The 24563-nt window shown below is 39.0% G+C and overlaps 1 protein-coding gene across 2 annotated transcripts in view; it reads right to left on the minus strand.

The window, feature by feature from the left end:
- TP63 (tumor protein p63) overlaps positions 1-24563 on the minus strand; it is a 234479-nt gene that overhangs the window by 141237 nt on the left and 68679 nt on the right. For both annotated transcript variants that reach the window (XM_064581768.1, XM_064581824.1), the window contains exon 2: positions 642-770. In XM_064581768.1, the coding sequence (XP_064437838.1) occupies positions 642-770 (129 nt within the window). The remainder of the gene's footprint in view (positions 1-641; positions 771-24563) is intronic.

Below are 24563 nucleotides of genomic sequence, written 5' to 3' on the forward strand. Positions count from 1 at the left end.
TCTTAATACAGTAGATAATAATCATTTGCCTAGCAAGGCATAAATGACCAACAAAATTTAGTATTCTACCTTCTCAGGGGGTATTTGTGTTGTAACAGCAAATAAGAGTCTTTAAGCCAAAGGAACAGATTTTGGGTATCAAGGGAGCCCCTGGAGAAGTTATTGGGAGTTAGGCAGGAAAGCCTCCCCACCTTTTTTAAATTTCAATTCAATTAATTAGCATATAGTATATTATTAGTTTCAGAGGTAGAATTCAGTGATTCATCAGTTGCATACAACACCCAGTGCTCATTACATCATGTGCTCTCCTTAATGCCCATCACCCAGTTACCCCACCCCCTCCTCCAGCAACACTCAGTTTGTTTCTATGATTAAGAGTCTCTTATGGTTTGAGGAGAGCCCTTCTGATGCTCCAAAATTATACCACCTTGGAATAATGATCTTTTGGTGTTGTAAGCTGAATAAACCTCTACTGAATTTTGAACACAGAAATACTATTGGAGGAAATAAATTTTCCCAACAATATTGACTGGTTTTTATTGATTCTAAAAACATGCCCTAGTGAGCAATATTTTTATAATCTCTATTTATCTATTTATAATAATTCAAGTACAACATGTTTTTGCTTCTTTGATACTCACTGTTCCAGAAAATCCCAGATATGTTGGAAGACCTCTGGACTGAGGAATTCACTTGTCTGTGTGCTCTGGGACATAGTGGATCGGTAATAACTTTCTTTCCAAGAGAAATGAGCTGGGGTTTCTACAAACCTTAAGAGGACAAAAATGATACTAGAATTACAGTTTCTGTATTTATGATATTGAATATTAAAACTAAAGCATACTCAATCAAGAAATCTCAGGTGACTTTTCAGAACCATGCAGGCATATAAAGCAAATTTCAGAAGTTGCATGATTGGTGTTTCATTGGGCAGTATCATGGATCCCATTTTGCTGTGAAGTCAGATAATCATATCCTATATCAAATTCTTTTGTAACTAGTAATATTGTTACACTCTACACTTCCACTACCCAGCATCTATGTTCTGAAGATTCCCAAAAAGAAGATAAATATTCCCTCATTAAGTCTGGCAGCAAGGGTGACCTATTATTAAACCTGTTTTATAAATGTCTCAACTGATTATCTGTCCATTCTGCCCCTAGCAGGTAAAAAGTAGAATCAGAAAACAGAAAGGAGTTCAGAAAATTTCAATTTCACCTGCAGTAAAATCACTTCTCTCATAACTACCATCTTAGGATTGTGCCCAGGGACAATAAATGCAAACCTCTGAACCTAGATTTTTTTTTTTTTTTTTTGAATCACCGGTTAACTTACTTTTATGTGTGTGTGGGTGGTTTTTAATTGGAGTGTAAAATTCTGTGTTAGACTAAAGGATAAGTAAACATCTGAATACGTTGCAAATGAATGCCATTTCTGTTTGCTCCATTTTATTGCTGGGTCCCCAAGTTTGCCTTTACTTAAAAAAATAAATAACCTTGATCCTATATATATGGAGGAAAATGCCAGCTTTCCCAGGTGATGCTGTCTCCAAGTCCGCATATTATCTACACAGATCATCTCAGTCTATGATTCATTGTGATTATCAGTAGACTAATTTTACCCCAGGATGAAATTAGCTAAGCTCCTAATCATTACTGTTAATATTGTAAAGTATTAATAAATAGTGTACCAAGATAGTCAATCATCTTAAATTTGCAAATGAATACTCTGGTCTAGTTACATAATAGAAGATAATAGCATTGTATTTATTGTTGATAATTTCCAAACTATATGGAGAAGCACATTCATTTACTCAAGTTAAACACACAGACAGAATCTATTATTTACTAGCAAGAATAAAGGCCACTGAAAATAAAAAGCAAATAAGACTGTCTCACTCTCTAGAAGGTATAGAAGGTAAGACAAGAAACCAAACCTCTAAGAAAAATAGTAAGAGTATGTATAACACTATGAAAGTACAAAGTTAAAATATATCATCTCATCTGAGGGATCAAAGAAAGAGTCTTAAACAATCTGAAGCAATTAGCTATGCCAGGTAAGGATTAATGATATGAGTGAGCAGTCTATGGCAGCAACAATAAACAAAATACTAAAATGGAAAATAATTTGGTGTATGTGAGAAAGTTGCAAGCAACTCTATGTTAGCACAGTGTAAGATCTGGGGCAGAGAATGCTGGAAAATAGAGCTGGGGAGAGAAGAAGAGAATCATATGCTATGTTCAAAGAAGCTTAAATATTTCAATACTTCTAGTTTTTGCAAAAGATTTTTAAATGAACTTTTTATTTTGAGATCAATATAGATTTACATGCAGTTGTAATGAATTATACAGAGAGAGTTCATGCACCCTTTATGCAGTTCCCCCAATGGTAAGTCACAATTTACAAAACCGTTAAAAATATTATAACCAGGATATTGATACTGCTACAGTGCACTGATCTTATTCAGAAATTCTCAGTTTTACTTGTACTCATCTGCACACATGCACGCATGTATATGTTATATATGTATTTAGTTCTACACAAGTTTTTGATCACACGTGTAGATATCACCCCCATAGTATTAAAGGATTTGAAGGATGAGACTGACAGAATACATTTCATACTGATAAATTTGGAAGCTGTGTGGAGGAAAGGTTTATAAGCATATCAGTTTATGTGCAAAGTGGTTACACCAGTCTGGGGAACACAATCGGATGCTAGCAGAAGTAAGGATGGAGAAAATGGGGACAAATTCAATTATTAGCAAAAAGGTTAAATCAGACATTGTTTATGTTCACATTTTCTCTCTAGTTTCTCTCTGACTGCTAAAAGACCTTCCCTGTATTTCTGATGTCATCACTAACCCGCTGCAAAACTGTGGAAAAGCCTCCCAGCTCCATGAACTTCAGCTTCCTTGATTGTGACATGGGGATAGTCATCCCTGCTCTATTGCATCACAGATGCCTACACAGTCCTAAGATTTACTCCGCACAAAGCATTTCCTGGTTCCTTACTTGAAATATAATCTTTCTTCTCCAAACTTTCCTGGCCTTTTGTTGCGTCTCATCAATGCTAGTTCATCCTCTATTACTTGTACAACAATTAATCGAGTGTAGAGGATCTTAAGTAACTTGAAGGCAAAGCCCATATCTCCTTGAATTTCTTAGTTTTGTATTTCCTTGAGGTTAGAGTGGGAGGAACATGGGTTTTGAAGTGAGACAGACTTGGGTTCAAATTTTAGCTCTACTACTGACATACTGTAAAGTCATGATCAAGTTACTTAACCTCTTTGTACCTTATTTTCTTCAACTATGCTTCCTTCACAGGGTGGTTGAAAGGCTTACTTGAAATAATGTATTACACATATTCCATATAGTGCATGGTAGTCAATACATTGATTGGATTAGATCAAGTACATAATTTGTACCCAGAAAATACTTACTGAATTGAACTAATTAAATAGCATATTTGAAAGGCTTCTTAAAGCTGTAGAAATGTCACACAAAAGTAATTATATTAAACCTGAATTATCCCTCATTTCTCTGCTTCAAATTGTTTATTCTCTTTCTGTGTCTGTAGGCCCAAACAGTGCTCCCATTACCTCTCATTTTCTCCTAGATCACCTTTATCTCACTCAGGCTTGCTACATTGAATGGGGCAACAGCTCCTCCCCACCCCTACCCCCTACTCCAGGGCCTCAAGCTTTAAGGGGACTTGATTACAAAAGATGGGAGTGGGCTTTGGAATAGATCAGTGGTTTTCATATTGGTTTCATGAAACTCTAGGGTTTCTGGTGCCTCAGTGGGTTTGCCAGATGTAATGTCCCTAGTGGTAGGACTCCAGACACTCCTTAACACCAGCAAGTTTGTTGTTCGCATTTTAAGTATATTATTGTTCCGAGCAAGATTTCATTTGAAGAACTGGTTCTGTTAACAATTTAAAACTCAGTGGTCTCAGGGCGCCTGGGTGGCTCAGTTGGTTAGGCGACTGCCTTCGGCTCAGGTCATGATCCTGGAGTCCCGGGATCGAGTCCCATATCGGGCTCCCTGCTCAGCAGGGGGTCTGCTTCTCCCTCTGCCCTCTTCCCTCTCGTGCTCTCTGTCTCTCATTCTCTCTCTCTCAAATAAATAAATAAAAAATCTTTAAAAAAAAAAAAAAAAAAAAAAAAAAAAAAAACTCAGTGGTCTCAGTTAGAGGATCTCCCAGGTGTCTCCTATGCAAACCGAGAATTGATTCTTGATCTCCGAATAAAGATGGAAAACATTATTGAGAGAAAGGAAGGAAAGAGATCAGCTGGTGCCATAGGGCAGGAAGAGTGAGGTAAATCCTACCTATCTTCAGAGGCTTTGCCCTTGGGTGAATCTCAGTATCAATTTACTCATGGAACAATCACTCTGTTCAAATGGTTTTGTCAAATCAGTCACACCCAAAGTTAGGAAGTCTCAAGTCACTTTTTTTTTTTTCTTTTCAGCTTGTTTTTCGTGGATGAACTATCCTGCACTCTTTACATTAACTCAGCCAAAAAAAAAAAAGAACCCTACACTGTAGAAGTCACCTGAAAACCCCCAAAGGTATCTGCTTATAGTCTGCATTCCCTCCTGCTCTTCCTGTTCTGCCCCAGAAATCACCACTCAAATTTCTTACATTAAGTTTCTTTCAGCACTCCTGAAAAATCTCCAAATCTACTATTTCAGAGTTCAACACAACCTTAATTTTATAGATGGATTTTAGAATTAATAGGCTCCTGAGACCATCTAGCCTACTTTTTCTTATTTAATAGATGGAAAAGCTAAAATCTAAAAAGAACTAGTTCAACCCAGCTATATTGTATTCAACATAGGTCTCTACCCACAGTCCAGGAAGAATAAATTGAGGCATCAAACACTAATTACCAACCCTTCGCCTCTTGTAACAGTTCCCGTACTTGTCATTTTCTGGATATTTAAAGCCTCCTTACTCCCCTTTAGAACATCCAAACTTAATACTATGAGAGTAGAAGTACATTTGATTAAATATCTTCTAATTCACATAACAAAATAAAACAGCATTTAGTAGTGATGCAGACCAGAAACTCACTGGCTGCTCCTAGACTTCCTGACTCAAAGGCTCCCTTGATGTCATTCCTTCTGGTAGAGAGAGAATGTGGCACGGGGAACTCCCGGAAAGCAGACCTGGAGTACCCCCTCAGTAACTGCGCCCACACTTGGAAAGATGGGGTCACACATGAACCTAAACCTTTGAGGACCACATAGAATGTCAAAGGCAGTTGTCACTGGGCCTGCTTTTCTAGTTTTCCACATGACAATGTTAAGCTCAGAGAGGATAAGGAAATTATTCAAGTTCACTCAGCTAGTAAATGATAGAACCGGGCTTGCTGTTTGTTTATTTATTTATTTATTTAGTTAGTTAGTTAGTTAGTTAGTTATGATAGAGCTGGGCTTTGAATTTAAGATTGTATGACTTCAAAGTTCATGCTTTATTAAATTATATATATTATATATACATGGTTCTAATTTTCATTCATCTTAAAAGTTGAGCAATAGTGTTTTTCATAGTTAGGAGGATATTTTTTTCTGTAAAAGAACAAAATTTCCTACTAATTCTGTCTCATCATAAGAGCTACCCTTTTTCCTTCAAATGAGCAGGAAATGGTGTGAAAAAACAAGTACTGATCAGTGAATGATATTGACAAGAATATCTGTTCTTTCTGAGGATTCTCAATATTTTTTTTTAAAGATTTTATTTATTTATTTGAGAGAGAGAATGAGAGAGAGAGAGCACATGAGAGGGGGGAGGGTCAGAGGGAGAAGCAGACCCCCTGCCAAGCAAGGAGCCCGATATGGGACTCGATCCCGGGACTCCAGGATCATGATCCGAGCCGAAGGCAGTCGCTTAACCAACTGAGCCACCCAGGCACCCCTGAGGATTCTCAATATTGATTGGAGTTCACTCTCAAATGTAGTGTGAGAAGAGAGCTGAGGTCCCTATTATTTTCCAAGGGGACCTGAGCACTCAAATACTATGGGAGTGTCCCCAGTTCTCAGATAGAAGTTGTTTAAAACTCTGAACCTCACTTCCTCTTCTGTATATCCATCTATCCATCCATCTAATCTGTCAATCCATCAAATTATTGCCTAAGCCTTTATTACCAACCTCTCTAGATCTTCCCCAGAACAAGTCTTCCAATGCTCCTTCCGATGCAGGAGCATTCCAAATCACATAATTCCATTTTTATTTTTAGTTTGGAAACACTCCTATATTTTCAGTTTACTCTGTTATTATGATAACCATTATGATTATTAATTGTCATACTTAATTTTAGGGATGCCAAAGAGTACCTTGATGCCCTTTAATAAATCGCCTCATCATTGCATGCAACAATGCCCAAGAGCCCTGGAGGAGTAAACTTATTCATATGTCTGAGATATGTCCACCTCCAGAAAGCTACTTACATAATCTAAATCAAGTCCATTAACATCTTTTCTTCATTAAATAGAATTCTTTCCTTTTCAACTTCATGTTGAAAAATGACCAGTCGGTTCCTTATCACTGTATTCAGCCCATGGTCAAACCCATATGCCAGCTTCACTCCTGGCAGAGAAAACTTACACGGGTAAAATGTATTTAGAGTATATCTCATGCCTTGAAATACTGATTTGCCACAATTTGAAAAACAAAGTGTCATAACCAAGAAATTTCGTTTTATATTTTATTACCGAACTAATAAACTAAATTCTTAAGAAAGTCTCTTTTGTATCTTTCAGTGTCTGTTTATCCTCCATTCTGCCCTAATCAGTTCTCTTCCCTTTCATATTCAGACTTTTCTCTTCCCACGACCACCTGTCGGAGGATCTGATTGCCCACAGCCTGCTTCTGCCATAATCCTTTATTGTGTATACCAAACTCTCAATTCTCCCATCAAAGCCTATATATCTAGTATCAACTCACCAGTTGTTAACTCTGAGGGAGTGAGCTTTTCTTCTCTCAAGTCTAAAATACTCTAAGTTCCATATTTTGTGTCCCACTCTCTATTCTAACCAATTGCCGCCTTAAAAGTGATGATTTCTCTGACTGTAGCCCCCATCTCTCACACCCCCAGCTCACTGAACCTTCTTCCTGCCCTCATTTCATTTGTCAGCAGTCTCTCCCAACTGATGTGTGATCATCCGTCTTCCCTAAACAGCATTTTTATCAGGCTACTTGTTCCCTGACTCAGAATTTACAATCACTCATCTCTGATCCCTGGACAAAATCTAATCAGACCTCATCCCTCATCCTTCTTATTCCTTTGGGCAGATGCTCTTTTCCAAATTATTCAGCCAGCTATATCCTACAGGTTGTTTCTTTTCAGCCATGAGTCTTTTCAAATTATGACCTCTTGTACTCCCCCCATCTTCCCCCAGGTCATAATCTTTACTTTTGCTACCATCCAGTACAAAGCTCAGCTCCCCTAGAAAGGGTACCACAATACACTAAACGTTTGTGTCCCCTCCAAACTTCATAGGTGGAAATTTAATCTCCAATGTGATAGTTTTTGTAGGTGGGGCCTTTGCGAGATGATTAGGTCATGATGGTAGAACCCCCATGAATAGGATTCATGCCCTTATAAAAGGGGCCCATAGAGCTCTCTCCTGCCTTCCACCATGTGAGGTTACAGAGAGTGAAGACTGACATCTATGAACTAGGAAACACAGGAACCAAATCTGCCAGTGCCTTGATCTTGGACTTCCCAGCCTTCAGAATTGTGAAAAATAAATTTCTGTTGTTTATAAGCCACTCAATCTATGGTATTTCATTATAGCAACCTGAATGGACTAATAAGACATCTACACTATTCTTTCATTGTTTGAGTTTACTTCCTCAGTTTGGCATGTTTTAAGCATTCTTGTCCTTTATTAATTCTATTGTAATCTACACATGTTGGAATGATGTTTCTATTTTGTCTACACAGGTCCTCTAATAAGTGAGGAACTGGGAGTCAAAACCTATATTACTATTTTCCTGGTTCTTTACAGCAGAGAGTTAGAGGGGAAAAAAAAAAAAACATGAAAAGGGCTATATTTCTCATCCCCTATACTTTCTACAAATGAGGACTCCCGGGGATTTTATTCACAGTCCCATAGGAAGCCAACAGGGTTCTAGTGCTAAACCCAGGGCATCCAAGATCCCTCTGCAATGCTCTGAAGAAAGTGGACAATTAAAACTTTTTGTGGGCCACTTGGGTGGCTCAGTCAGTTAAGTGTCCATCTCTTGATTTTGGCTCAGGTCATGATCTCAGGGTCATGAGATCAAGCCCACACACAGAGTCTGCCTGGGATTCTCTCTCTCCCCCTCTCTCTCTGTCCTCCTCTTGCTCTCTAAATAAATAAATAAATAAATAAAATATTAAAAAATCTTTTTTGTAAACGGAGCAATCTCTCTAAATCCATGAACATAAAAAAAAGTTATCATCCAACATCACTCTCCTATAATCAATTGATCAGTTACTAGTCTGATCCATTTCCTTTTACAATTTGGCATCTGGTAGAAGATAATGATAGGGGAGACTTGAGTCCATCTTACTTTAAAGCCATTTTAACATTACGGCATGCAAATAGAGATACATGCAAGCTTACAGGGAACTTACCTATAACCTGCCCCCAAATTAGAATTTAGGAGACATTTGAATAGCTGTAATCATCATGACATCAGGGTTTGGATATGTTATGATTTTGCACTAGTGTGAAGACCTGATAGGAAGTTCCATTAAGAGAAAAATTAAAAAAAAAAAAGCACAAGAATAAAGAGACAGGTATACCTCAGAAGCTCCTGGGGAATCTGATGTGATGATAACCCAGTAAAAAAGTTCCCAATGGTGATCTGGAATCATTAAGATAAGTTCACATAGTACATAGTATTCTTGGTTTAAAACGACAGAGAAATATGCCTTATTCTCAGAAATATCTACCTTCTTTTTAAAATGCTATTTAAAGAGTATATGTTTATCTAGTAAATGGAACTGCCCAGAATGACATATTTCTTAAGGGCTCCTGGTAGATAAGTTTTGTTTGTACTAAGACAGTATGGCTCTCTTTGTTCTTTAGCATCATATCTTGTCTTACAGTACAGTTTCTTATTTATAGTTTCTAATGGAGTAGTTGGCTCTTGGAGACAAAGTTTACATTACCATTTATTTATTTCAGTAGTCTGACACAATAACAGACACCAAGTGGGTGTCAAGTAAATACTGGTAGAAGGAAATACTTGGAAAATAGAGTACACATAACAAAGCCAATATCTAGAGCAGAAACAACAGTTAATATTCGATTGTTTCTATGAGCAAGGTTCTCTACAATATGCCTGACATGAATTAATTTTCACAACATCTTATGATGTAAATACCAATATTATCCCATTTTACAGAGAAGAAAACTGAAGCCAAGTGGCAATTTACTTCCTCCAGAGCACATGGTCACTGGGAGGATGGCGGGTCTGGAGTCTAAAGGATTTGGTTTCAGAGTCTCTAGTCTGTTAATTACAAAGTTAATGACTATGGACAAGTTATTCCGCTGCCTCTCTAAACCTCAGCTTCCCTATCTGTAACAGTGCAAAAAGGGATAGTACCTATCTCAGGCAAGAGGGAAGGCCTTGGAAACTTACCATGGAAGGTTGCTCCACTTTCTCAGCAAGGGGCAGTAGGTGTCACACTTGAAAGTTCAACAGAATCACCTGACCCACATTTGGAAAATACGAAGTCCCTGTCCCTACCTCCCAAAGATTCTGTTTCAGATGATCTGGAATGAGGCTCAAGAATCTGCACTTCAAGGAAATTGCATGTGCAAAGATATGGCTTGGGGATCCACCTACATTCTAATCCCTTTGAAGTTTTTTAATCAAAAATGGAGCACCTTGATAAATCTGCATTTTCTCCAAATACCTATTCTCACACAGGAGGCAAGGTATTATCACAACCTTGTTCACTGAAATGTGTTTTTGTCAGCTAAATAAAGCAGTATGGTATAATAACTACAGTTAATATTTTTAACACCTCTTACATGCTAGGCATTATTCTAAACGCTTTATGGATATTAACTCACTTAATCCATCCAACAAGCCATGATGAAGTTTGACTCTGTTAATCCTCATTTTATAGATCAGGCAACTGAGGCACAGAGAACATAAGTAACTACCCCAAAGTGCACACTCAGTACATGAGGGCCGCAAACTCAGCAGGCTGGCTCCAGAGGCTGTGCTCCTCCCACACTGTGCTGACTCTCCCAGGCAGAGGTAAAGGTCAGAACCCTGGCTTCCAGGTGATCTTAGTCAAGTCCCTGCTCCTCTCTGGGATTCAAGTTCCTCCTCGAGGAAGTGAGGGGGCTACCCCTAGTGATCTCTCAGGCCCTCTGGTCCAAAGATCCTATCATTCATTTTACAGGAGATTTTTGACCTTGTTATCTGAAGGTCGAAGGCTCTAGAATTGCTGACAGCAAGACACGTTCCCTCTTCTAGAACTGCCCCATTATTATTTTTTCTTTACCTGCCAATTCAGAAAACTTTCCTCTGAGTCACTGTCCTTTGTCCTTTCTTCTTGGTGAGGAAACCAAAGGCACTTCAGTCTAGAGCCCGTAGGGAGATCTGTCTCCACAGACTTCCTTCTGAGTCCCGCTGTCTTTGTTTAATCAGGCTTCCAAAGTGCTTCCGCCTGAGCCTGTTTGAACCTCATTAGTCTCGCAACGAGGCTCACCAGCTTCTTGTCCCTGCTTTCCTGTTCTCTTGAGCAACAGCTCTCTTCAGACCGAATTCGTCCTTAGTCACATCTCTCCTGACTGTCCTCCTCGCACCTGTACTTCTGTGCTACCAGCCCTTCCACGCTTCAACTCTCAGGCTTCTTTGAGCCTCGCTATTTCTCAAATCGCTACATGTTAGAATATCTGGGGGGCTAAAATACAGACGCCTGGGTGCTACCCCAAACCAGTTAAATCAGAATTTTGAGGAATGGAATCTGGGGACAGAGTATCATGGAAAAATTTAGAAGTCCCACAGGAGATTCCAGTGTGTGGCATTGTTAAGGACCATTAGTGTCTAGTGCTGGTGAGCCTCCAATGGGGGGATACGCAAATCGGAATCACCTGAGCCGCTGGCTCCTCCTTACCTCCCGGGAGGAAAGTCTGGGCATGTGAGCCAAACAAGGAGCCACCTTCCAGGTGGTTTGGAAAAGCCCCTGGATGAAACAAAGTTCTAGCTGAACCTCTAAACGCAAGATGGACACTACCCCTTCCACTCACTCACCTGTGGCTTCTCACTGCATCCTGCACCAACTTACTATTTCTAAATTTTTTTTTTTAAAGATTTTATTTATTTATTTGACAGACACAGCGAGAGAGGGAACACAAGCAGGGTGAGGGGCAGAGGGAGAAGCAGGCTTTCCGCCGAGCAGGGAGCCCCATGTGGGGCTCGATCCCAGGACCCTGGGATCATGACCTGAGCTGAAGGCAGAAGCTTAAGCGACTGAGCCACCCAGGCGCCCCAATACTTTTTTTTAAAATATTTTATTTATTTATTTGACAGAGAGAGACACAGCGAGAGAGGGAACATAAGCAGGGGGAGTGGGAGAGGGAGAAGCAGGCCTCCCGCTGAGCAGGGAGCCTGATGTGGGGCTTGATCCCAGGACCCTGGGATCATGACCTGAGCGGAAGGCAGTCGCTTAACCGACTGAGCCACCCAGGCGCCCCCAACTTACTATTTCTAATCATGAAGAGTAACGCAGAGGAAAAAACACTTGACAGCGAGATCCATATTCTTTTTTTCTGTCTGGACTAACTGGCTACGGAATTGTGGGATTCCCTTTTCCTGTCAAAGCTTCATTTTCCCCTATGTGTAAAAGAAGGTAATTGGGTTACTATATAATCACTAAGCTTCCTTCCTATTTTATTACTTTACTGTTTTAAGGCCCCACACCTATCATTCCTCCACTATTACCCAACCAGCTCCAGTTCTTCATTACGCCAGATGATGACATCAGGCAAACTTATTCCCGAGCCCTGGGAGGCAAGGCTTTTTAAAGCTTTCTCACCATACCAAGAACTACTGCTGCCCAAGCTTCAGTTCAGGCCTCTGGGTCTTCACAGAGACCCTCCCTGTCAGTGTCCTCTTGACAGCGACCACATCAGACAGCAGTCCCCCTCCACGTTTCTGGGCTTCCCACCTCCTGCAGGAAGGCAGCCCAGCGGTGCACGGGAGCTGGCGACAGGCTGACTGAAGTGTGGCCCTGGATGCCTTCTTCTGTTTGCTTACTTGGTCTTAGTGGGAGGTGCCCGAGTCTGTGAGGGGCTGCTGGCTGATGAACGTGTGGCAGAGAAGCGGTAACCAGAGTCCCTCCCCTTCCCTCCCTGGCAGCTTTCAGTTGGGAGATGCACCATCTAAACCTGTTAGAGAGGATGGCCTCTAAGGCCACGTACACTGATCTTCTGTTTAGGTACTGTGTGCGAGTATGCGGGTTTTATTTATTTTTTCCACAAGTAATTGGAACTTACCTAAACTAATAATGATAATAAAAATACTGTAATTAATATTTGACAAGATGAAAAACTAAAATAAGGAATGTTCTTGGGTTTTGACCTGCCCTCCAGTGGCCTAGATCCTCTCCCTCTTTGCCCTAGCTCCTTGACATTTGAATCTGGGAATGGAGAAAGGAAAAAAGGAAACAAGAAAAACAAAACAAAACAAAACAAAACTGAGCAAGGGTATTTTAGTCAATCTGCAAAATAAAGGGCTTTGGGTCAGAGGTTGGTGAGGGTGATGAAATATTTGTGGATTGAGCTTGCTGCGGAGGATGGGTTTGGGGCAGGGTTTGGTAGAAAAGAGATGAATAGAGTAACCTGTGAAAACTGGAGAGAAAAGTAAAGAAGAAAGGAACAAATGTGTACCACCTCAAGGCTATGAACTGGCTCTTCTTTAACATCGTTCCAAAGACCAAAAAAGAAGAAGAAAAGAAATTTAAAAGAATGGAATTAAACAAATGTAAAACATGAAAAAAAATTTTTTTCCAAACATTTTATTTATTTGACAGAGAGAGACACACAGCGAGAGAGGGAACACAAGCAGGGGGAGTGGGAGAGGGAGAAGCAGGCTACCCGCGGAGCAGGGAGCCCGAAGTGGGGCTTGATCCCAGAACCCTGGGATCATAACCTGAGCCAAAGGCTGACGCTTAACGACTGAGCCACCTAGGAGCCCCTAAAAAATGAAAAATTTTTAAGTCATACTTGCTTGTTCTGTGCTTCTTAAAATCCATACCAGTTAGAGAGCCAACCCAGACTGGCCTTAGGCTCACAGGTATAGGAAGCATGATGATATTAAAGACATTTATCTGCATTTCAAAAAAGGAGATTTCAAAATAGTTCACAGAGAACAGGAGGGGCATAATTCCATAGAGAAAGACTCTCAAAGGAAACCTGCCTGAAGAAAAATGCAAGACTCTCAGGTGAAACAGAGGTCTACCAATTACCACCCCCTAAACTATTGTTGTCTGTTTCTGGAAAGCGCTTTGGAGTACAGCTTTGCGCATTTGCTCAGGACGGTCTATGCCAGCCTCACATCATAGTGGTCGAGTCGAACAGTTGCAACAAAGACTGCATGGCCTATCAAGCTAGAGATACTTACGATTTGACCTTTTATAAGAAAAGTTTGGGGCACCTGAGTGGCTCAGTTGGACTGCCTTCGGCTCAGGTCATGATACCGGAGTCCCGGGATTGATCGAGTCCCGCATCGGGCTCCCTGCTCAGCGGGGAGTCTGCTTCTCCCTCTGACCCTCCTCCCTCTCATGCTCTCTGTCTCTCATTCTCTCTCTCTCTCAAATAAATAAATAAAATGTTAAAAAAAAAAAAAAAAGTTTGCTGACCATGACTTAAAAAATAAAAGTTTAACTGCACAATCATGAATATTTCAAATGACAAAGGAGGCACAGGGTGAGTGTGTTGGTTGGTCAGGTTGAGTGTTTATAAAAATGGTTTGGGTTATTAAAAAGATTTCTTTTTTTGTTTGTTTTTATTTTTACTTATTTGTTTTTTACTTTAATTCATTAGCCAACACAGAGTAAGGACATCATTAGTTTCAGATGTAGTGTCCAACCATCCATCAGTTGTGCCTAAAACCCAGTGCTCATCATATAAAGAGATTTCTGATAAATTAGATGCCAAAGGAACACCTATGGAAGGGTAAAGTATGGGTACAGCTTCAGGGAGACAAACAGGATGTGATGGCTACTGTGGGAACAAATTCAAAAGCTTATGGCTCAGAAGGAGCTGAGCTGTGCCACGTCATACTACAGACTACTTCTAAGCCAGATGCCCTATGAGCAGGGATGAAAGGAAGCTATGGTTACCAGAAGCAGCATGGTTTTCTGGTCACTGCAACAGTGTGGGAATCCTGGGATTTCCCTCCAGACCTTTGGTAATCAGTGATGTTAAACTTCACCCCTAGCTGATGCTTGTGATACATCCTTGTGGCTGATTCTGTTATAAATAAGCACTTCCTCTTTTTCTAATAGGCAGCCCCTGTCCATCAGAGCATCCCCTTAATGTTGTTATCTGTCTTTATCAATTTTTAATTTTAGCTTGTCGGAGCCTGAGGGAAACAGCAGATCACAGAGCAAGCTTTCTCCTTTTCCCACTTAAATGCATTTCTCAATTCTATCCCTTGCATATATGTTCCTCATTACTACTAATTCTGTCTTCCCCTTTCTAAGCTCATGTGAAGACTGATTTTGGAGGGTGGATCCAACTTCAGGCTAAAAGGAAAGAGAAAATGAAGAAACCTGCTCTAAAGCAAAGGGCTTATCCAGTGCAGAACAGATCTCCTCAGGCCTAATTCCCAGATTTTAAAGAAGCAATAAACAATTTAGGGATCGGACAAGCATGATGACTTTTGATTAATGAGACCGACCTCATTTACATAGGATATTTATAACCCTGATTTCAGATATTCTCTATGACCTGCAGGCTTGTCACATTATGGTCACATTGTGACTACATTGAGCATAGAAAAATTCACATTATGACTACATTGGTTATATTATGACTACATTGAGCATAGAAAAATTCAAATTTAGCCTATTTGTGTGAAAAAAAGCTGTATGTGCAGCTCTTTAAATCAGTGTAACTTCTTACTTGCCATTCTACCCACATTCTCTTAGAAGCAGTCAGCTGCTATCTGGAGCTATGTTTCCTACATCTTAGTTATTGAAATAACTTCATTCATTTCTTTATTTTTCAAAGTGGTTAAGTTTGTTGCAAGTATGGTGTGACAGCCTCTCTCAAGGGAGCAAGTGACTTGATCCGTGGGAAAGATGATATTTAGTATATTATCTATTATGGGATGATCTGTGATTGGTCCAGATGAGGGCATGTGTTCGTGGGTCTGGAAGGTTATTAAACGGTAGTAGCAACAACTTACTTAGTTTTAGGGATGCTGAAATATGGGAGCAGTTTAAGGGCAGAACACTCTGCGTGTGTGTGCGTGTGTACATGTCTATCCCTATGTGTTTACTTTGTACATGAGTACATTTATGTTTTAGCAAGTTATTGTAATAAATGGTTATGAATTAGGTGTAAAGGTTCTTAGAGATTCTGATAACTCACTCTTAAAGGAGACAAGGTCTATGATAGGTGGAAGGACTGAAGAGAAATTTCAGATTTCAGTTTAGTGCCATAATGGGAAAGGAACGTGAATATGATAACTTTTTTTTAAGATTTCATTTATTTATTTGAGAGGGAGAGAGAGAGAGAGCAGCGTGGAGACGGCACAGGGGGAGGGAGAGAAAGGGAGAGAATCCCAAGCAGACTCCACACTGAGCACGGAGCCTCTAGCGGGGCTCGATCCCACAACTTGAGATCATGACCTAAGCCAAAACCAAGAATCGGCTGCTTAACTGACTGAGCCACCCAGGTGCCCCAATTAGATAACTTTTTATTTTGGGTAATTTTCCAAGGTTTGGCTATAAAATTCAGGCTACCATAAAATCCTTCAGATCTGTCACAGTAAGAGCTATAGATTTCTTGCTTCTCCAGTGTGTTGAGTGAGGTGAAAGCTGAAAAGTTCTTTTTCTAATGAAACCAGTCCACTGTTGGTACAGAATTGGCGGGGGGGAAGTGTGGTAAATTCTATCTCTTTAATAGAGAAGTGATCATGGAGTAACAGTTCCATGATATTTTGGAACTTGAAGTAAGTGAAGGGTGACACAAAATATGTAATTTATCATATTGTTTCCACAATATATTTAAAGTCCAGTGACTGAGAATCTAAGAAAATCTTATGATGTAAATTCATTACAATACAATTGTCTTGAACAAATATGCTATCCCTTGGGGTTTGACCTCACTCAAGAAAAGAGAGAATAAAAATATATTTTACAACGGGAAGCATTATATATGAAAGGGAAGTATCTAATATAATTAAAGATTCTAAAGGTCCATGAGGGAAGCATTGGGAACCAATTGGGAACATGAACTTCAGAATTCCAATTTTGCCACACTACAGATGTTTGACCTTGAACAAGTTATATATATAAGCTTTCTAAATCTCAGTTTCTCATTTAGAGAACAGGGATACAAATACCTAATGCTGTATGTTGCAGTAAGAGTAAAGTGTCTGGTCCAGATCCCGGCAGGTACTCAACGAAAGGTAGCTAATGGTTATCACTGTTCTAAACTGTGGTCTGCATATTCCCATGCCCTGAGAATGATGAGTCACAGCAGTTATAATGAGGTGCATGTTTCAGTTCCATGGAGACTCACAGTTATTTCTCAGACAATTTTATGGTCTCTTGATAATTTTTTAAACAAAGGAAAAACAACCCAAACCACCGCACAGAAATTTATACAGTGATAAATCTTAACAACTTCACACTAAGATTCACTGTGGTGTATGTACAGTACCCAAATTCTCCACATGGCTAGCTGCTTTGATTTTTAGTGTCAGATTTTTATACCATGATGGCTGGACCCAAAACTACCACACAGATGGTCTCAGACTCAGCACTCATGACCTTATTAAGGATCCGGAGTCATTGGCCATCAGTGTCAGTATGTAATGGCAATAATCTTTGGCAGACAGATATATACCTACTAGGTCTTTGTGCTGATCAAGGCACATTTCCTGAAACAAAAGCCGCGTGTTCATAGAGAGACCAAATGTATCCTCCCTGAGAACTTCATCTTCTCGCTGACCAGAAAACATCTTATGTGATCCTTGTTTTACAGTTAAAAGCTAATTACAATGGAAAGTAAATGCCATAATCTCAAAACCAGTGCCACAGTCAAACTTTACTTCTCACTCACACAAAGTCTTAGGAGGACATTTCCTTCTAGGCAGCTCTCCCCACTGAGCAGGGAGCCTGGGATCATGGCCTGAGCCAAAAGCAGATGCTTAACCAACTGAACCACCCAGGCACCCTGACTCGTGCTTTGAATATTGATATCCCCTCAATGAGCCTGCACTATGTGAAGGGATGACTCCTGGGACCAAAGCGGAGACCTGATCTCTTTGCATATGTCTCGGTAGGCTTTTCGGATAAACAGAGCACCAGGATTAGGAGAGAATATAGGGAATATAAGCACCTTTTAAAATGTCATGGCCAGGAAGAGATGAGCCCAGAACTTGAAGCGGATATACCTAGAAATAGTTCCTTTTCCACATTCCAACTTGTGAGAACGCTGCTTTCATAGATCAAACACACACGCACACGCACACACACATGCGCGCATGCGCGCACACACAATTCCATGCACATGGTGTCTTTAATTTAACTACAGGTAACAACAACATAGCACTGAGTATCCATGAGTATCTCATATAAACTGGAGAGCTGGAAATCAACTCTCCCCAAATTGCTTTTAGATTTCCAATGTTACACAAAAATGGAGACTTTTAAAAATATACTTTGGAGAGAATGTAAGACAAAGCTTTAACCACTCTTTCCATGGTGGACAAAATCTTTTCAGCTGATGAAATATTTCCTAAGTAGTGATTTGTAAAATCTCTTAAAAAACATAAAAACTGATTTGTACTTACTATATTATTGGCATATTTATTAAGATAATAGGCAATTGTCAAGATTATAAGAGCATCGATTGCAATTATAAAGAGAGATGTAAAATTTTTCCAGGAAATAAATATCTAGTATAATATTAGAAATTTAATAACGGGCTCAATTAACTCTGCATATGAAATTGTAGTTCATATGTAATTTAATTGTTCATCTGTAGTATTTATAAGAGAAAGATTTGAAATATATTTTGTTATTTTATGGCAGCCTTCAATCTCTGCTCCTTTCAAATTTCAAAGAGGGAGTCAGGGGGCGCCTGGGTGGCTCAGTTGGTTAAGCGACTGCCTTCGGCTCAGGTCATGATCCCGGAGTCCCGGGATCGAGTCCCGCATCGGGCTCCCTGCTCGGCAGGGAGTCTGCTTCTCCCTCTCATGCTGTCTCTCATTCTCTCTCTCGCAAATAAATAAAATCTTAAAAAAAAAAAAAAAAGAGGAAGTCAGTCAGGAAGATGGGAAGCTTGACTGTGTGAAGTTGCAACTGGATCAATCCCCTGGGGGTGGTGGAGCACATTTGAGACTGCTTCCTAGAGGTTTGGGATAAGATAAATTTGTTTCAAATGAAGGAGACTCACCTCAGGAAAATCAGCTATTTGTCCAAGAACTCAAAGACCAAAGAGAAAATATCAAAGGCTAGCTTTCAGTACCGCTCAAAACCAGACGCTCATGTATAGATTGTTTACTTAAGCACTGATAACCAGGCTCTTCCCCACTTGTTAAAACAAGTTAGTAGTTTGTCCATTCATTCAGCAAACATTTACTGAGTACCTATTACTTGCCGGGCAGCATGTTAAGTGCCAGAAATATAGAGAATAAATCAAATGCTCCAAGAGCCCAAGGGTAGGAGGAGGGATGGAGGGGCCATCAAACCCATATTAAGGAGCTAGGTTTGTGCATCTCAATACATTTCTGGTCTTTAAGCCAAATAATAAGGAATTCCAATCCTGACCTATCTTCCTATGAACAAGAGTATGAAGGATCAAAGTGGAGACGGTCCGGAGGCCTCTGGAAAAAAAAAGTAGTAGCTAGCTGGTAGGCAGCTGGGGGAATTCCACACAAACCTAGCTTTTTCTTGGAGCTATAAGATATGGCAATAATGGAGCCCCCCAGCACCCCTGAGTTTCTAAATCAACCCAGTTATGGCAGATACCTTCAATGGCTCCCTATCAAGTTTGAAGTCCAAATTCAATGGCACAGCTTTGAAAATGCTTGATGATCTAATCTCATCTTATAATAAAACAGAATTTATAACCCAGTCTTAATTTCTGAAATAGTCCTTGTATTTTATGGCCTTCTTCTTTGCTTACTTTGCTTTCTTTCAATCATATTTGTTTACAAATCAGTGACTTAGCTAATCTATACATCTCACCTCAAATACAATTCTTCAGAAATGTTTCTTACCCCTCTCCAGCCAAAATAAATTTGTCTTCCATACTTCCATGGCAAACTGCTAGCTCTTACTGCACACTGCCTTGTACAATAGTTGTTCACATGCCTGTCTCTATTCCTTATAACTGAGAACAAGGGCAGTGTATTACTGTGTCTCAGTATCCACCACTGTATCTATAGTAGTGTTAGTGCAAGGTATGACTTCAATAAATGTACATTAATTTGAATTGCTCTCTACTGTCCTTGTCCAGGTTGGGTCCTAAAACTCTCCAAAAGAAACTTAAGTTCTGCCTACCAGCTAGCTACTACTTTTTTTTTTCCAGAGGCCTCCAGACCCTCCCCACTTTGATCCTTCATACTCTTCTCTTGTTCTTTCTCTGTCCATCCACCAACACCCAGATCAACAGCCTCCTATTACAGAAATTCCATCACCCCACCTCTTTCCCTCAGATTCTTTATTCAAGCACAGAGGTCACGAATTCAAATGCCCATAAGCACAAGACATATAATATCAAAGCAAGAAGCCAACTAGTATAAAATAAGAAGTAGATGGACCCAACTGGGGACAATATGTCCACACAAAGGCAACAAGGTTATTATTTTTCTAATTGCCAGACAATTAATATCATGTACATTATAATGCAGTTATAATGCTATCCCCTTAACACAAGGCAACACACCCTTCCTCACTAAACTCTATTCTCTGTACCTTTGCATTTTTTTTTTTCTCCACCTGAAGTGCCTCTACCTTTATCTATCCTTCAAGACATGGAGCTAATGTTGTTTCCCCCTTTGAATCTTCTCCAATCCCTCCAGGTAGACTTTGCAATCTTTTTTTTTTTTTTTTTACCCTTGTTTGCTTGATACCTTTTTTACAGCTCTCGTCTGCCACTTGTCAGAGCACACCTCACACCAGTCCTATTAGCATGAGTTAGCTCTTTCCGATGTTGTCCTCCTTCAGCACAGTGCCGGACACACATATATACTCTGTATATACAGTTGAATTAAACTTGGATCCTTGTCATCCTTCTCCTGAGCAGTAGCAACTGGGTTCTTGGCCCTAAATTCTATAAGGCAAGTTTCTAAAAAGCACTACGCCCAAATTATGGACAGAAAAATCTATGTTTCAAATGATGAGGTAATCGTCCTTGTCTCAACTAGAAGACTGGTAGCAACATTAAGGTCAAAAGCCTTATCTCTGACAACACAAGACCCATAGAGAGTTAGTTCCCTTAGACTTGGCCACCATTACCAGTGTGTTTACACAATACTTCACACTCTCCAAGAGAACAGAGAGGCACTCTAATTGATGAATACACTCTTGATATTGAACTTATTTATAGTTTTTGGAGGGGAGGGAGGCAGTTTGGTGAGTGTGCTGTTAAAACTCTAGGAACTTGGCAGCGGCCAGTGCACAGGAATTCCCCCTGCTTTGCATTTTAACACTGTTGTGATTTGTAGACATCACTATTTAATGAAGCACACAGCTGTGCAAGAAGAGCAGGAGGCGGAGTTTGGCAATGAAGGGTCAGCAGGAAATCTGGCAATCATGTCATCTGGAATTTCCCTAACTCAGTCAAGCCACCCCTCCTTCCTTTGCCCTCCTCCAGCTCAACCTCCAGTCACTCTCCAAAACGACCATTTTAATTACACAAATAACCAAGGAGAGAAATTGCAGTATAAGCCTTGCCCTTTAACTCAACTTTAGCAAGTATATTTTTATAAGTCCAGGAACTAGAGTGGCCAAACTTGCAAGATAAAATAAGAAATGATCCAGATCTTCATCTAAAATTGTAATGGAAACATTGAGGGAAGCTAAAAAAGAAATCTCTTTGGATAATATTATAAATTATTTCTTTTAATTAAATTAGCCCTGCCCTTTCCTATTTTAGCTGCAAACAGAAGTTTCCAAAGCAGCAATCTGAAAGTTGAGAAACTTTGTGGTGTCCTGTGAAGCTGAGTTTTATAGTGGGGTTCAAATCCTAGCTCAGTAACTTACACATCCTGAGACACAGACAAGTTAATGTGGCCTTTTTGAACTATATTTTCCTCCTCTGTGGCATGGGGATAATAGGATATATCCACTGGGGATGTTAGGAGGGTTAACCTGAGAAAGTATACTTACAAGGTCTGACACCTAGGGACACGCACTGTGTTTTCTCTTTACCTTTCTCCCTTACCCCATTCCCCCTCAACACATTGATACCACCTCCATCACTTAATAGTTTCGTTGTAAGTCCAGTGAAAAATAGACTTCTTTTTAAAACATAACAGATTCAAGTAAGTACTTGATATCTGAGATATCTTGCTAAGTAAATGACATGATAATGTCTTTATTTCAATAATGCAAAGCATTTATCAACACATATATTTATTCATTTCCAAAGTATTCCTATAAAGTATAAGGTCACAAGTATCCATCCTATGGATAGAGAAAATGGGAACAGAGGTTAAGTCATATGATCCAAATCTTTAAATGAAAACTATAATCCTTGAGTTCTATCATCCCTCATTGTAGCTTTCCCCATATTATCTCAAAGTATCCTCCTCAGAGCTATAAATCAAAGATAAGACTGATAATCCAAGAAGTGCTTACTAAAGACATCATAAATAAAAAAGCAACTGAGATTCTTAAATAAAGAAAAAAACAAGCAAACCAATGTTCTATTCACTACATGTTTCATTAAGAATAAATAACATAAAGCACTATTAAGTAAGGATGAATTTAAGACAAAGACAAATTAATCTTTTAACATTATACTTCAGCTTTAGATTTTTATAACCATAATAGAAAAAAGAAAAAAAAAATACAACAAAGGAGCAATCAAAGAGTTAGACAGAAATGTAATCTTCATGCTAGCCAGAGGCTTGTGAAGTAAAGCTATAACTAACTCATAGATTCAACTCTTTTGTGGGGAAAAAAAGGCTATTTAGATTAAAAGTTGGAAAACATCACCATTTGTTATAAAGTCCCCTGGCCCATTTATTCCCCACACTCCCACATGTGCTGCCTTTTTAATCTTTTCATCAGTGATCAGCAAACATGCTCTAAGGATCTGCTCTATGTCAGGCACTCCCAGCTACTTTGGCATACTGTATCTCAGCAAGCATATGCCATTTGAGTTTTTCTTCAGAGGTTAGATGTATTCAGGCCAGAGAAGAAATTAAGCAACCAAACTGAATGCTTTTATATGCTATTGGTCAGAGTGTGGATTTGGGCATCAAATTAATAAGTGACAGAACTGAAGATCAGATTCTGGCTAATGAACAAAAGAGGAAACCAAAAGATTATGGCTTCTTTTAGACTTTTGTTCACAAAACAACACGTTGGTTTCCTTAAATGAATATATTTCTCCTAACTATTACACTTGATCTTAGCCAAAAGGCCGAGAAGCGATGTATTTCTCCTAACTGTTAACACTGACAAATTATTTGCTGAAACTGGTTAAAATAGTTAAAAATAGTACATACAGTTATTGGAGTTCAATGTTAGTAAATCATTTTCTTAAGTTGTACCTATTTTCAAGGCTGCTTTCAAAGACTATTAATCTACTGATCAAGATCATGAAGTCAATTTAGAGGGCTAAAGCTAATTTAAGAAAAGAGAGGGAGAGAGCAAGCAATCATGTAAATACAAGAGATGACTCTGGAATGGGATAAATCACAAGGGAATAATTGGAATATATCCGATCCCACTGCATGTAGTATGGATAAGCATTGTTTTATGAAATTTTGTGGTTCAACTTATAGATGATTGCATGCCTAGGTATATATGTATACGTATGCACAGTACACATATGCTACATAAACAACATACCTTTATGATGACTAGTGACCAAAAATATTGAAAGACCACTCTACAGAATAGTTAAGATACATTTTTAAATTTTCTTTTTTTTCCTTCTTTCTTTTCTTTAAGATTTTATTTTTAAGTAATCTATACACCCAATATAGGGCTTGAATTTACAACCCCAAGATCAAGAGTCACATGCTCTACCAACTGAGCCAGCCAGGTACCCCTAAGTTGTTTTTAATTAGCAGTAAGTTTCTATTTACATAAGTATAGCAAAAATTTTTAAAGTATATATGAGCTGCAAATTTGTCTTACTTTAGTTTTTTTTATTGAGATATAATTTACATAAAGCAATATATTAAATTCAGGTGTACACATAATGATTTAATACTTGTATAGATTATAAAATGATCACAATAGGCTCCTTTACATTTATCACCATATATAGTTATAGAATTTTTTCCCTTGATGAGAACTTTTACGATTTACTCTCTTAGCAAATTTCAAATACGAAATACAGTACCATTAACTATAGTCACCATGCTATACAATATATCCCCATGACATTCATTTTATACCTAGAAGTTTGTACCTTTTGCCTCTTTTCACCCATTTTGCTTACCTTCCCTCACCCACCACTGGTAACCACAGATCTATTTTCTGTATCTATGAGCCCTGTTGTTTTTATTTTCTTCCTTTTTAAAAATATTATTACAGAAGTGAAATCATGCAGTATTTCTCTTTGTCTGACTTATTTCACTTAGCATAATGCCCTCAAAGCCCAGCCATGTTGTCATGAATGTCAAGATTTCATTCTTTTTTAATGGTTGAATAATATTCAATTATATATATTTATACCACATCTTCTTTATCCATTCATCCATTGATGGATGCAGGTAGTCCCCATATCTTGACTATTATAAATAATGGTGCAATGAACATAGGGGTGCATAAATCTTTTCGAGTTAATGTTTTCATGTTGTTCAGGTAAATACCCAGAAGTGAATTGCTGGATTATATTCTAGTTCTATTTTTAGTTTTTTGAGGAACCTCCATACTGTTTTCCATAGTGGCTGCACCAATTACATCCCCATCAATAATGCACAGGTGTTCCCTTTTCTCCACATCCTCAACAATACTTGTTATTTCTTATCTTTTTGATTCTAGCCATTCTAACAGCTGTGAAGTGACATGGCATTTTTGTTTTTATCTGCATTTCTGATTTTTCAGTTATAATGCTTATAATATGAGCATTAATATTTATGCTAATATTATTTTTAAAGTAATCATTTTCAGGAAAATGATC

This window comes from Mirounga angustirostris, unplaced genomic scaffold, assembly GCF_029215605.1.
Source record: "Mirounga angustirostris isolate CCGP_5_RB_7025 unplaced genomic scaffold, mMirAng1.0.hap1 SCAF_1, whole genome shotgun sequence".
NCBI lineage: Eukaryota > Metazoa > Chordata > Mammalia > Carnivora > Phocidae > Mirounga > Mirounga angustirostris.